Source organism: Mus pahari, chromosome 9, assembly GCF_900095145.1.
Source record: "Mus pahari chromosome 9, PAHARI_EIJ_v1.1, whole genome shotgun sequence".
Lineage (NCBI taxonomy): Eukaryota > Metazoa > Chordata > Mammalia > Rodentia > Muridae > Mus > Mus pahari.
This window is the reverse complement of record NC_034598.1, coordinates 85,125,017-85,138,077: the sequence shown is the minus strand read 5'-3', so window position 1 is coordinate 85,138,077 and position 13,061 is coordinate 85,125,017. Positions and strand designations below refer to the sequence as shown.

At 40.8% G+C, this 13,061-nt stretch overlaps 1 protein-coding gene across 2 annotated transcripts in view; it reads left to right on the top strand.

Moving 5' to 3' along the window:
* Uhrf1bp1l (UHRF1 binding protein 1 like) overlaps window positions 1-13,061 on the top strand; it is a 73,331-nt gene that overhangs the window by 17,467 nt on the left and 42,803 nt on the right. For both annotated transcript variants that reach the window (XM_021204753.1, XM_029542291.1), the window contains 2 exons: window positions 10,714-10,876; window positions 12,003-12,041. In XM_021204753.1, the coding sequence (XP_021060412.1) occupies window positions 10,714-10,876; window positions 12,003-12,041 (202 nt within the window). The remainder of the gene's footprint in view (window positions 1-10,713; window positions 10,877-12,002; window positions 12,042-13,061) is intronic.

The following is a 13,061-nucleotide window of genomic DNA, read 5'->3' as shown; positions in this document are numbered from 1 at the left end:
GATGACATTTGCTATTTGACAACATATTTTCAAGATCCAGGATGAGCTCTTTGTGAGAATAGTGCAGGGTGTGAACACGTGAGCACAGCAGTCGGAAACATGCTTTCTGAGTCGTTAGGATATTTGAGAAATGCACGTTTATTGGTGATCTTAGACTGGTGTCATGGAGGGAGGTCTGTGGATGGGAGGAGGTGGCTCGGAGGAAGGGAGGCGAGCCGTCGGGGAGACGTTAGGATAAGTGTATGTTCTGAGGTTCCTGCGGAGGGTTAGGATAAGCGTTTGTATGTTCTGAGGTTCCTGCTCTGCTTTGTGCTTGTTTTTCCTTTTAGAGACTGACCTTAAACTAACCATGTAGCCCAGGCTAGCCTTGCACTTCTGACCCTTCTGCCTCCATTTCCTAAGAGTTACAGGCATAAGCCACTAGGGCCAACTCTCCAATATTCTCTTTAGCTTTAGAATCTCACATTGTCCTTCACACACTCTAACTAATGTGGTTCCCTTAACAAATAGCTACCTCCTGTTGCTTTGGCAAATAAATAACTATGCGATATTTGGAGGTTTTATGTACTCATTTAAAACTTTTATTACATTTTATTCAGTTTTATTTGTTTTTGTGTTGGGGCGTGTGTGTGCACACGTGGAGGTCAGAGGCCAGCCTGTGGGAGTCAGTTCTCTTCTTTCACTTCGTGGTTCCAGGGATGGAATTCCAGTCTTCAAGTGTAGTGTCGGGGGCTTTACCTACTGAGCCCTCACCAGCCTGTGTTTCATGTTTTCTGACTAAGTCTCTCTGTCTAGGCCATTGTTGGATTCTTCATCCTTCACCTTAGCCTCTCTAGTGCTGGGTTACAGGCATGGACCGCCCTGGAGAGCTTTGTTTTTGTGATGAGACTGCAAAACCAATTTGATGAAAATGGATATAAATATGATTAAGATTTTTAGTGTGTAATATCAGATATAAAAATGTATGTTTTCTAAGTTAAGGTGTATTCCATGAAGTTTCATGAAGCCCAAACATTTGTAAAGAACATTAGGGTAATTTGTGCAGTGTTCATGTTCTTCAAACCTTATGGTAGTATTGATAGTGCTGACACTCACCCAGTTGCTGTGTGTTGGGGCTCTTTCTAGCATGTCACATGTTCTAACTTGGACAATCCTCAGAATTACTCCACCAAGGAGATTCTGGTATCCCCTTTACATGTAAGGAAACTGAGGTGTGCGTTTTACTTGTCCTGTGTTTATGATGTGCTCTCTTAAGCAAATGAGATTAAGGTAATCTTCCACTATTCGAGACTTTCCTTTGTTTTCCCTAAACCATTACTTAATGCAGCGTTGTAGACATAATTTAGTAGTTATGCATTGATTGTAAAATGTGTGATTTAAATAAGACACATTGGCTTGTACATTTTAGCACTGAGGTTTGGATAATTTTGTAATACTAAGAAGCTAGTCAATTTGTTTTCATATATTATGTGTGATTAAAGGAGATGCTTGTTGCTGGGCAGTGGTGGCGCACGCTTTTAATCTCAGCACTTAGGAGGCAGAGGCAGGCAGATTTCTGAGTTCGAGGTCAGCCTGGTCTTCAGAGTGAGTTCCAGGACAGCCAGGGATATATAGAGAAACCCTGTCTTGAAAAACCAACTTCCCCCCAACCCCTGCCAAAAAAGGGGAGATGCTTGTTTGCTTGTTAAAATAGAAGCTATTTTTGCTCTTACAGGGGACCCAGATTCAGTTCCCCATACACATGCGTGTATAGTTCCAGGGCACGCAATACCCCATTCTGACTTAACAGGCACAGGCACTCATGTGGTACACAGACATTCATGTTGGCAAAACACTTATGCACATAGAAAATAAATAAACCTTTAAGAAATATGATAGCCAATAATGTACATTCATATTAACATTTGTTTGTTATAGTGGTAGAAACATGACTCATGTATACTTTTAAAAACATTTATTGGGGAGAGTGTGTGTGTGTGTGTGTGTGTGTGTGTGTGTGTGTGAGTGTGTTGAGGTGGAGGACAACTTGTGGGAGTTGGTTCTCTCCTTCCACAAGTGGGTTTCAGTGATAAACTCAGGCTGTCAGGCTTGGTGTCAAGTACTTCTACCCGCTGAACTATTTCACTGGCCTTATACTTCTATTTTTTTCTAACTTTATTTTATGTGTATGGCTGTTTTGCAGGTATGTATATCTGTGTACGGCATATCCACAAATGTACCTGGCACATGTGGAAGCCAGAAGAGGGTTTTTGATTTCCCAGAGCTGCAGTTAGAGATAGTTTGAACTGTCATGTGGAAACTGAACCTAGGTTGTCAGTAAGAGCAGCCAGTGCTCTTAACCAGTGAGCCACCTCTTCAGCCTGCCCATATAGTTTTAAAATAAGCCACTGTGCTTGCTGTAATGTTGACATAATTGAAATTTTAGTCTGTAATTCGAGTTCTCTAAGTAATTATTGGGACTGAAGCTAGTGGTTCAAACATTTGTCTACATAGGCGAGAGACTGGGTTATATTCTCAACATTGAAAACGAAGAGAAAAGGAGAGGAAATGAGTAAGAGTTCTGCTGACTTTATCTTCAGCATATCGTGTGACCCCGTCTGTGCAGCTGTTTCAACTTTGACATATTTGGGCCAAGCAGTTTTCTTCTTTATTATCATCTGTGTTCCTGTTAACACACCTTCTTAGGTTTTTATGGTTCCATTCTTTTCTTTTACCTGTCTTCCAAATAAATATTCACAAGTTTAAGTTATTGTGGTAGGTACCATGCCCCTCCCTCTTTACACTTTAGTTTTAAATATTTAGTGATTATTCAGTAAGCTAAAATAATTTACTTGATTTCAGATTATGATGTGTTCTATTTTGAGTCAAGTTCAGTACTATGACCTTTGCCTTGTTAATGTTCATGAGAATTACTGTCCTAACTGGGAACTTCAGATGGAACCTTGGGAAAGAGTCCCATAGGCAGACACATTGTTCTTCCATGCTATAAGACTTCATTGTAGTTTTCCCCTCGTGCAGACAGGGAAACGTACAATATACACTTAAGTCTGCATTACTCTTTTAGTCTCACAGAAATATGGCTGAAAATCACTTACTGAAGCATGATATTAAGTGATTGGTAAGCATTTGTATGTAAGTGAAATATATGTAAAATAAACCAGTATATGGACAATAGAAAATATATAGCTTAGAATATACAATACGTAGTATAAGAAACCAGCTGTTGTGTAACTGTGAATGTGATAGTCGCCTATGTATCTCTATCTATTATAAACTACCCAAAATAGTTTAATGAAAGAGCAATATTAGTATTTACAAGCTTAGCTTCATAGCTCAGCAGTTCTGAAGTCCTCTTGGGAAAATAGGAACTTCTGATATTGCTCTGATCAGACTACAGTGTTAGCATTCGTAGTTCAATAGACAGTAGAGAGGTGGGCGTGAGAGGTTCCAGATGATTTACCCAGCACCTGTCTTCAAGCCACACGGAAGATCAGTTAGTTTGTTTATTTTCCGTTCTAAGGATGAGCCAGTTGAGCATCAGAGAGATGTGTGTGGCTGAACTGGTTCAGACCTGCTTGTGTCTCAGTTTCAGGCCAGGCTCCTTGCAGCATTTCACCCTTTATTGTAAACTGAAACCAGTGTGCTGTGAATTACATATGCTTTGAGCCTTGCCAGCTTCACTTTTTGCCGGACTTTGCTTTTTGTACTTGGTTGTTTCGTCTGCATGGAAGTTGTGAACTAAGTCCTAAGCCTCCCTCCCCTGCAAGTTCGACCTGTCAGCTTTCATGTATGTGGCATGGGTTGTTCTGTTAGTCTGGGTCTGCCCTCCTCCTCTTCGCTCCTCGTCCGTCCTCCTCCCTCCTCCCAGTCTTCTTTTCTCACTTTGGTTTCAGTATGGTTACAACATTTTAAAATAAATTCATTTCAATTTATTTCAACTTAGGTTTTTCCCTCTTCTCATTTTATTTAAAAACTAAAATGTTGAAGCAGGGTATCACTAAGTAGCTGAGTCTGGCCTCAAACTCACGGCTCAGTCTGAGAGTGCTGGGACTGTAGGTGTGAGGCACTGCACTCAACTGCACGTGTTCTTATGTTCTCTCTTTCATGTAAGAGTTAACATAGTATTTATCTCCTGATAGTGCAAAGCTTTGCAAATGGTGTCAACATAATTTTGTATTCCATACCAGACAGCAGAGTGAAGCCTGTTTGAGTGGCAGAAGGCTCAGATGAGACGTGTGACCTGTGCAGGCTCTTGCTTTCTAGTCCTTCTTCTCCCCATTCTTCTTTAACTTTTACTTGCTTCCTTTTTTTTTTTTTTTTTTTGGTTTGGTTTTTTTTTGTTTGTTTTTGTTTTAAATGGCAAGTAAATAATATAATACTGGAGATTAACTTTTTTTTTTTTAATCTAAAGCAATTTTAGGGGTCTGGGAGAAGGTTTAGACAATAAAGTGCTTGTTGTGTTGCATAAGCCTGGTGTGGTAGTACACACCTGCCATCCCAGTGCATGGGAGGAGGAAACAGGGATCAGAAATCCAAGGCCATATTTGGCCATTGTTTGAGGACAGGCCAACTGCAAAAATCAAATCAAAACAAGAGAAAAAAAAGAACCCTGATATCTCTAAGTACCTTGTAAGCAATTAAAAGGGAATCAGAAAGAGCTCTGAACTTACTACATTTTCTTCTAGTTCTTCAAAAAGATATGGTCCATGTGCCCTGAAGAAGATAGACATCTGTCCAGAAATCATTCCCTTTCTACATGGTACAGGGCCATCTTCAAGAAATTAGTCACTGGAGCATATTTTTGATATATATTCTTCACTGGGTCTTTCTTATAGGTAGAAAAAGTGTAGTTGAAGTTAGCAGTTTCTAATACAAGGCAGGCTTGAAGGGTTGACATTATTTCCTGAGGGGCACATAAGCTGGGCATGCAGATGCACACATTTAATTCCAGCACGAGAGGCAGAGGCTAGTGGATCTCTGTGAGTCTGAGACCAGTCTGATCGACGTGGTGAGTTCCAGGCCAGCCAGAGCCATATGGAGAGACTGTCTTCATAGAAAGAGAAGGTGTGTGGGCGGAGTGGTGGTTTCCTATTCTTATAGAGGACTCAGGTTCAGTTCCAACACCCACATCAGAGGCTCACAACCAGCTATAACTCTTCCAGGCATCTGCATATACATGGTACATTTGCTCTTAATGTATAAGGAGAACTTTTTGGGTTCCAAAGTGGAAAAAAAAATCCCACCTATTCAAGTAGGGAAGTGTTGTTTTTGACTGTGTCTAGGATGCCGAGTATCAGATGGACTTTCTGGTCCACTGACATTTCCTCACCCAACTTCGTAAACACAACCAGGAGAACTAGTAACAGGTTCAGTGTATCTGGTTTTAGGTTGAGGTCTTTGATCCCTTTGGAGTTGTTTGTGATAAGTATGGGTCTGTTTACATTCTCTACATCAGGCATCCAGTTTGACCAGCACTATTAGATATTTTCTTCATTAACATTTCTTTATCATCATTGTTAAAGCTTGAGAAACCAGAGGACCCCTGTTCAGTTCCTGGCCCTAGTCCTTTGTATGTCAGTGAGCATGTTATTTAATATATTTTATATTTATTTTTATTTATTTATTTATTTATTTTTGGTTTTTCGAGACAGGGTTTCTCTGTGTAGCCCTGGCTGTCCTGGAACTCACTTTGTAGACCAGGCTGGCCTCGAACTCAGAAATCTGCCTGCCTCTGCCTCCTGAGTGCTGGGATTAAAGGTGTGCGCCACCATGCCCAGCAATATTTTTAAATTTTTAAAAATTAATTTTATATGTATGAGGTTTTTGCCTACGTGTGTGTGTGTCTGTGTGTGTGTGTGTGTGTGTGTGTGTGTGTGTGTACCTTGTGCACACCTGGTGCCCAGGGAGGCCAGAAGAGGCCATTAGATCTCCTGGAACTGGAGGTACAGGTGGTTGTGAATTGCCATGTGGATGCTGAGAATTGAACCAGGGTTCTTGAGAAGAGCAACATCAAGCCATCTCTCCAGCCCATTATTTAGCATCTTTGGATTGTGTGTGTGTGTGTGTGTCTGTGTGTGTGTGTGTGTTTTGCTTTGTTTTGTTTGTTTGTTTGTTTATTTTTTGTTCTTTTGAGACAGGGTTTCTCTGTATAACAGCACTAGCTCACCTGGAACCAGCTTTGTAGACAAGGCTGGCCTCAAACTCTCAGAGATTTGCCTGCCTTTGCCTCCTGAGTGCAGGGCTTAAAGGTGTGCACCACCATGTCTGGCCAAATTATTTAATATCTTAATGACTCAGTTTCATCACCTAAAATTTTTAAGATTACATTTGTTTATTGTGTGCATGCATGTCTGTGTGCTATAGAGTGAATGTGGAGGTGAGGGGACAATGTACAGAATTTGATTCTCATCTTCTACCATGTGGGTACCAGAAATGGAACTCAGGTTCTCACAAATTCTGAGCTATCTCGCCAGCCCAGTTTTTCCACTTTTAGGATGAAGGGTATAATTATACATACTTTAGAAAGTTATAAGCCAAGATGAAGTCTATAAAGCACTTTAAAATAGTACTTGACAGATGTGTAGCTGATAAACAGCAGCCATTGTTACAGTGTAAAGAGTCTGGAAACACACAGAAAAGAATGCCTGTCTACTTGGAGACATCAGAGAGTATTTCTTAGTTCCATTTGACCTGCATAGGTTAGTTGCCAGTCAGTATCAGAGTATCTGACACAACGAACGTAGCAAGTGTTTAGCTCACAGTTTTGAAGGCTCAAGGTCCAAGTGGCTCCGGGATTGATCCTTGGCTACATCACCAGGTGGCAAATGGGAGGAGAGAGCAATGGCAGGAGAATGTATTGGGAGCAAAAAAGTGGTGATATCTTAAGCCAGGAGCAGGAGAGAGTGGGAGTGAGAACAAGACAAAGAGGCCGGAGTCCTGACATCCCAAAGGACCTAAGAACCTGTCACAGGAGTCATAGGACAGAGGCCTGACTCAACCATCATCACCCTCTGGGAGGTGGGAAGGTGGGGGCAGGAACGCATCAGTGCGGCCATCTGATAAAGACAGGAGATCAGTCAGCAGGTAGAATCAGCTGGGGGGGGGGGAAGCATTAAGTAAGGAGTCTGTCATGCTGTGATCTTATTGTCCTTATCTCAGTTTCAGTTCTGGATTTTCCGGGTTCTAGAAAAGTCAGTAGAGAGTAGTTATCGCTCACCCCCATTTTGTGAGGGTTGGGTGGTGGGGATAGGAATAGGGGGAGAGAGGCATTCTCACCACAGAGAATCTCTTCCTGAACTCTATCTAAGGCGATTGCAAGTTAGTGACAAAGACCAGAACTTTCTAGATGCGGCTGCAGGACACGTAGAACCTGATGTAAAACCTGACCTTTGAATGTCCTTGCAAATCTTGAAAATATTCACTTTTATCTTGGTGCCTTTAGTCCGGAAGGGAGCTGAGACAGAATAGGTATATTTAGGGCTAACCAACCTTGAATTACCAGTTTCTGTGCAGACACTTCTTAAATGATTAACTTGCCTGTGTGCAGATTTGAGCAGGAATCTCAGCTGAAATTTGGAAGAGAACAGATGCAAAATGAAAGCCCAGGGTTTTTCCTGTTTTTAGCTATCCATTGTGACATTTGCCAGGGGTGGGGGGGTTGGAGGAGGTGGAAAGGGAAGAAGGGGGAGGGAAGTGTGGGGAGAGATATTCCTATTAGCTCTCTCTCTCTCTCTCTCTCTCTCTCTCTCTCTCTCTCTCTCTCTCTCTCTCTCTCTCTCTCTCTCTCTCTCTCTCTAGCCCTGGCTGTCTTGAACCTCTCTCCATAGACCAGGCTGGCCTCAAACTCAGAGATCCAGCTGCCTCTGCCTCCTGCGTGCTGGGATTAAAGGCGTGTGCCACCACCACCTGGCTTAGGTCTCACCTCTTTAAAGTCTCAGTATCATACCATCTTGGGACCAAGCAATCCTTTGTGCACAGAGCTCTTTGGGGAACATCCATCGTCCAGACTACAATACTAGACCATAGCAGGGAAGTAGGACTTTGGTTGGTGGAGGAAGAGCTAGGCGTTCTGTGGCTTTGGGCTGGAGGAGATGGGAAGAAGATTGTCCTCAGCAGCGGCTGTGTTGGTCAATCTGGCAAAGCTATTCCACAGGATGAGATGTACTTATTTATGTGTACAGCCAGCAGATTTTCTTCCTAAGTGATTAGTCACTGGTTTGTGGCAGTTCTTGAGGTTGTGTTAAATTCTTAACATGAAGTATAGCATCTTTATGACAGTGATTGGTGATTTTGGTCTCCATGAACTTTGACTTTCCTAGTGCTGACACAGGAAACACAGCTGTCAGGACCATGGCCCAGGAACATAGATTTAGTGTACCTCAAATACCATGTTCCAATGTGGTAACAGTTTCATGAAGCCTTTAGAGTAAAACAGCAAAGAAAATCATAAATCAAGACACATTAGATACATTGGTGGAACTCGTTAGGGGGATTACAGCAAAGTGGACAAAGTCTCTTCTGTAGGCCCCAGATGTTGTCTGATATACTTAGTCTCCGGGTTAGTAAAATTGAATGGTCTCTGTACATTCCGGTGGACTTACTTAATAGTGAGGGGTGTTAAGTGAAACAGGTGGGCAATGAGGGAATATTTGGGGGGCTTAGAGAACCCAAGCTAGTTTGGTTCCCAACTGTAACATTCCAGTTCTCCACAATCACAGGGCTTTAAAAGCATTTCCTTATTATAATTATTGTGTATGCATGGGTAAGAGGCACACTCATGCCACTGTGCGTGTGTGAACATCAGAGGACAGTGCTGTGAGAGAGTTCTCTCCACCACCTTTGAAGGATCCAGTCATTGAGCTCAGGTCATGAGGCTGTGGTAAGTGCCTTACTTGCTGAGCCACCCTCTTGTAGACCCCTCCATCCCCAAACCCCCTTTTTTCCCCTGTTTCTCTGTGTAGCCCTGGCTGTCCTGGAATTCACTCTGTAGACCAGGCTGGCCTCTAATCTGGAGATCCCCTGCCTCTGCCTCCCAGGTGCTGGGATTAAAGGCGCGCGCCACCACCCAGCTCAGTAATTACTTTTTGAAGAGTAGCTGGGTAAAATTAGACATTTTTGTTTGGGAGAAGGGATTGTTTTCAGGTTTCAGAAATATCTCTAAAAGAATTGAAAAATAGGTTTGCAGTTTATTATTATCATTATTGTTTGTAATACCAAGCATAGAAGTTCAAGTTTCTTGTTCTGTCTGGCACACAGGGTAAAATATTTTTTAAAGGATCTTATTTTAGGGGTCTAGAGAAGAGCGCTGTTGCTCTTTCCGAGGGCACTAGGTCAGTTTCTAGCACCCACATCAGGCAGCTCCCAGCTGTCTGTAACTCCAGCTAGAGGGATCTGATACTTCCCTCTTGTGGGTTCTGCAGGCACACACACACACACACACACACACACACACACACACACACACACAATTATTTTTTTCTGCATTATTTATGTTCATACATGTATAAGTGTGAAGTGTGTTATGTGAATGCATGCTGGATTTCTTGGACACAGCTGCAGCTGTTGGTGGGCTGCACTGTAGGTGCTGGGATGTGAACTTCATTCTTTCTGACAGAGCAGCAAGTGCTCTCTCTCAGTCACTGAGCCATCTCTCCCTCCACTCAGCTCTCGTGTGCACTCTTATAAGGAATTCAGTGATATAGCAACTTGTTTTAACTTTAAAAATACCAATAAAATGTCTGAAGCAATATGTTGAAAAGCAGAGATGAAATTTAAAATGAGAGTAGGAAAGGTCTTCCACAGACATCCCCTAAGAGATGCTTCATGACACAAACTGGATCGCAAGCCATGGGAACAAATCAGACACGTGGTAGGCAAGCTTGACCCCTGACAAGCTGCAGCACGTCCTGTCCTTAATACTTCCAAACCTGAGGACAAATGCTTTTTAGAAAAAGAGATCATTATAGTTCAGCGTTTATTCTGTCATGATTTCTCGCACTTTGAGTAAGTATTTTTCTTTCTCTGACTTCCTGTAGGGAAACCTGTGGGAAGAACAAGTGGTAGTTCCAGAGTTAAGTTAGAGTTTTAAAAAGTTACCCAGAGAATATCAAAATCAACTTCTAAATGGGATTGTGTAATTTCCTTCCTCAGAAAATTTAAAAACACTATACGTCAGAATTTATTTCTGAAATGTTTTGGGTTGGTTTCTAATGCTGGGAGTAGCAGGTGATCCTCAGAGGAGTAGTATGACCTCTGACCCTTGTTCTTTGCATGGTGACTGACATTTGTGCCGTGTGAGCTGCTGTTAGAGCGTCCTCTCAATTCCCCTACCTTCGTGTGCTTGGTTAATAGCATAGCATTGTCTCTTCTCTCTGATGGGGTCTACAGTGAACAAAATGTGGTAGGGAGTGGGCTTGCATTGTGCCTGGAAAGCAGTGGGAGATACACAGTTTTAATCCATTAGAGGGAGTAAGGACCAGACTTCAGCTGTTTACAGGAGCATGACGTGCACATCGGTGCCCCCAAACTGTAGACTCACTATTAGAGAGCCAGGAGAGCCGAGAACAGCAGTGATAGACACTGGGCATGGGTTAAAATCAATTCATCTCTGGTGGATTTTAGTCTGCTGTTGTGTTTCTAGTACTCTATATTTGCTAGGTTGTCTGTAGGGTGCATTAGCTGACATTAAAATAATATAAGTATGGTCTCTTTCAGATTCACCAAAAACTTATCTCCTGACAAAATAAACCTCAGCACCCTTAAAGGAGAAGGTGAACTGAATAACCTGGAGCTGGATGAGGAGGTGCTGCAGAACATGCTCGATCTGCCCACCTGGCTGGCCATCAACAAAGTGTTCTGTAATAAAGCATCCATCAGGGTAAGCCCTGGGTGTCTGCATGTCTGAGGAGACTGCCTGCTCTTAGTTTTTGTTTCATTGTTACCTGTTAAAATAAATACTCAGCTTCAGATCTTGTTATAAAGAAACATTGTGTTCCTATTATTCACATAGAAAATAGCTGCATGAATGGTTTTCAGCCCTTATGAGTATAATGGAAGTAACATATCAATAACTTATTTACATTTTGTTTAAGACACCTTTATTGATAGTTTAATAAAATTAATTTATTATAAATTAATTGCTTTACTTTGGCATATATTCAATGATAGTTTCCCCCCCCCCTTAGGTTTTATGGTTAATGAAATGACAAATGAAATGTTTTAAATTTTTAATACTTTATGTTAAAGATGTATATTAGAATTGTCATTTATTATTGTAGACATTATGCTATTGTAGAGTTTTATGCCTTTCATTTATTCCTTTGTTATTTTGCAAAAGTTAGGGATATCTATTTACTACTACTACTAATATCTCTATTTTTATTTTTTTACTGATTTTTGTTTCAATCTTACGTCAGTTTTTACATCTTATAACTTTTTGCTGCTAAAGACCAGGTTTAGGCGAGAGGTTGCATGGGCGAGACAGTGCATGTTAACGTTTTATATAAAACTAAAGTGTGGGCTTCCCGTGCAAAGGGTATTGCATCCTTTGGTGCTCATCATTCTTTAATTTGTGTCTGTGACTCAAATATCAGCAAAGACCTGTCTATGAACATTGTCTCTGTGATGTAGCTGGTGTTTGCCATCAGTGGTTTTATTTTGAATTTGCTTTTAAGGAGCTAAAAATATGACGGTTGGAACTCTAAAGTTAAAAAAACTAATAAACAGAAAAGTGATTATGTTTTGCTGATAATTCTTAAATTATGAAAATAAAACGTATTTTAAGGACTGGTAAAAACATGTAACTAACAGAACTTGAAATTCTATTTTCTGATATAACATAGATCCTTGATTTCAACAGTGTTAAAATTTCCTCAATTTATTATTTTACAATCTGAGAGAGTATAAAGTATAAGTTGCTATCTTTTAAATGCAGAGATATCTGTTGATTACTATTTCATATAAAGTTTTAATAATTCATTTTAAAGAAATAAATTTATTTGTAGATTCCATGGACAAAACTGAAAACACACCCTATCTGTTTGGTGAGTACTGAACTTGTTTCAAAAATAGGCATTTACATGTGTAAATTAACTGTTCTGTAAACATTAATATTTTATTTCTTAGATTTTCCATCTGTTTGTTTCCACTTTATTTTTATTGGACTTAGTTTTTTTAAAAGCCATTATGTGAGAAACTTGAACTTTAAATATGAGAAATTTATCTTTTTTTTTTTTAAGATATATTTATTTATTATATGTAAGTGTACTGTAGCTGTCTTCAGACACTCCAGAAGAGGAAGTTAGATCTCGTTGTGGATGGTTGTGAGCCACCATGTGGTTGGTTGCTGGGATTTGAACTCAGGACCTTCGGAAGAACAGTCGGGTGCTCTTACCCGCTGAGCCATCTCACCAGCCCGAGAAATTTATCTTTTTAAATTTAATAAACCACTTTCTGTGTTTTTGCTTTTATTGGTTTATCAAGTTTAGTACATATTTTTGTAATGAGCTTCACTTTTTAAAGAGAAAAATGAATCAGTTAACCCTTTTTTTTTTCTTCCCGAGACAGAGAAACCTGACTGACCTGGCTGACCTGGAACTCACTCTGTAGACCAGGCTGGCCTCAAACTCAGAAATCCGCCTGCCTCTGCCTCCCGAGTGCTGGGATTAAAGGCGTGCGCCACAACGCCCGGCTTAACCCTTTATTTTTAACTTAAGTTTTATATTGTGTGTGTGCTGTGTGTGCTGTGGTGGTGGTGGTGGTGGTGGTGTGTGTGTGTGTGTGTGTGTGTGTGTGTGAGATGGCAGGCATGTGGAAGTTAAAGGCACCTTGCAGGATTTAGGTCTATCCACCTACCATGTTACCATGTGTTCTAGCTGGGAACTTAGGTTTAGATTTAGGTTTTGTAGCACACGCCTTTTCCTGAGCTCTTTTCCCAGCCCTGGATTCTTTTTTTTTTTTTTTTTTTTTCATTAGATATTTTCTTTCTTTCTTTCTTTCTTTATTTTTTTTCTTTTTTCTTTTTTATTATTATTTTCTTTATTTACATTTCAAATGCTATCCCG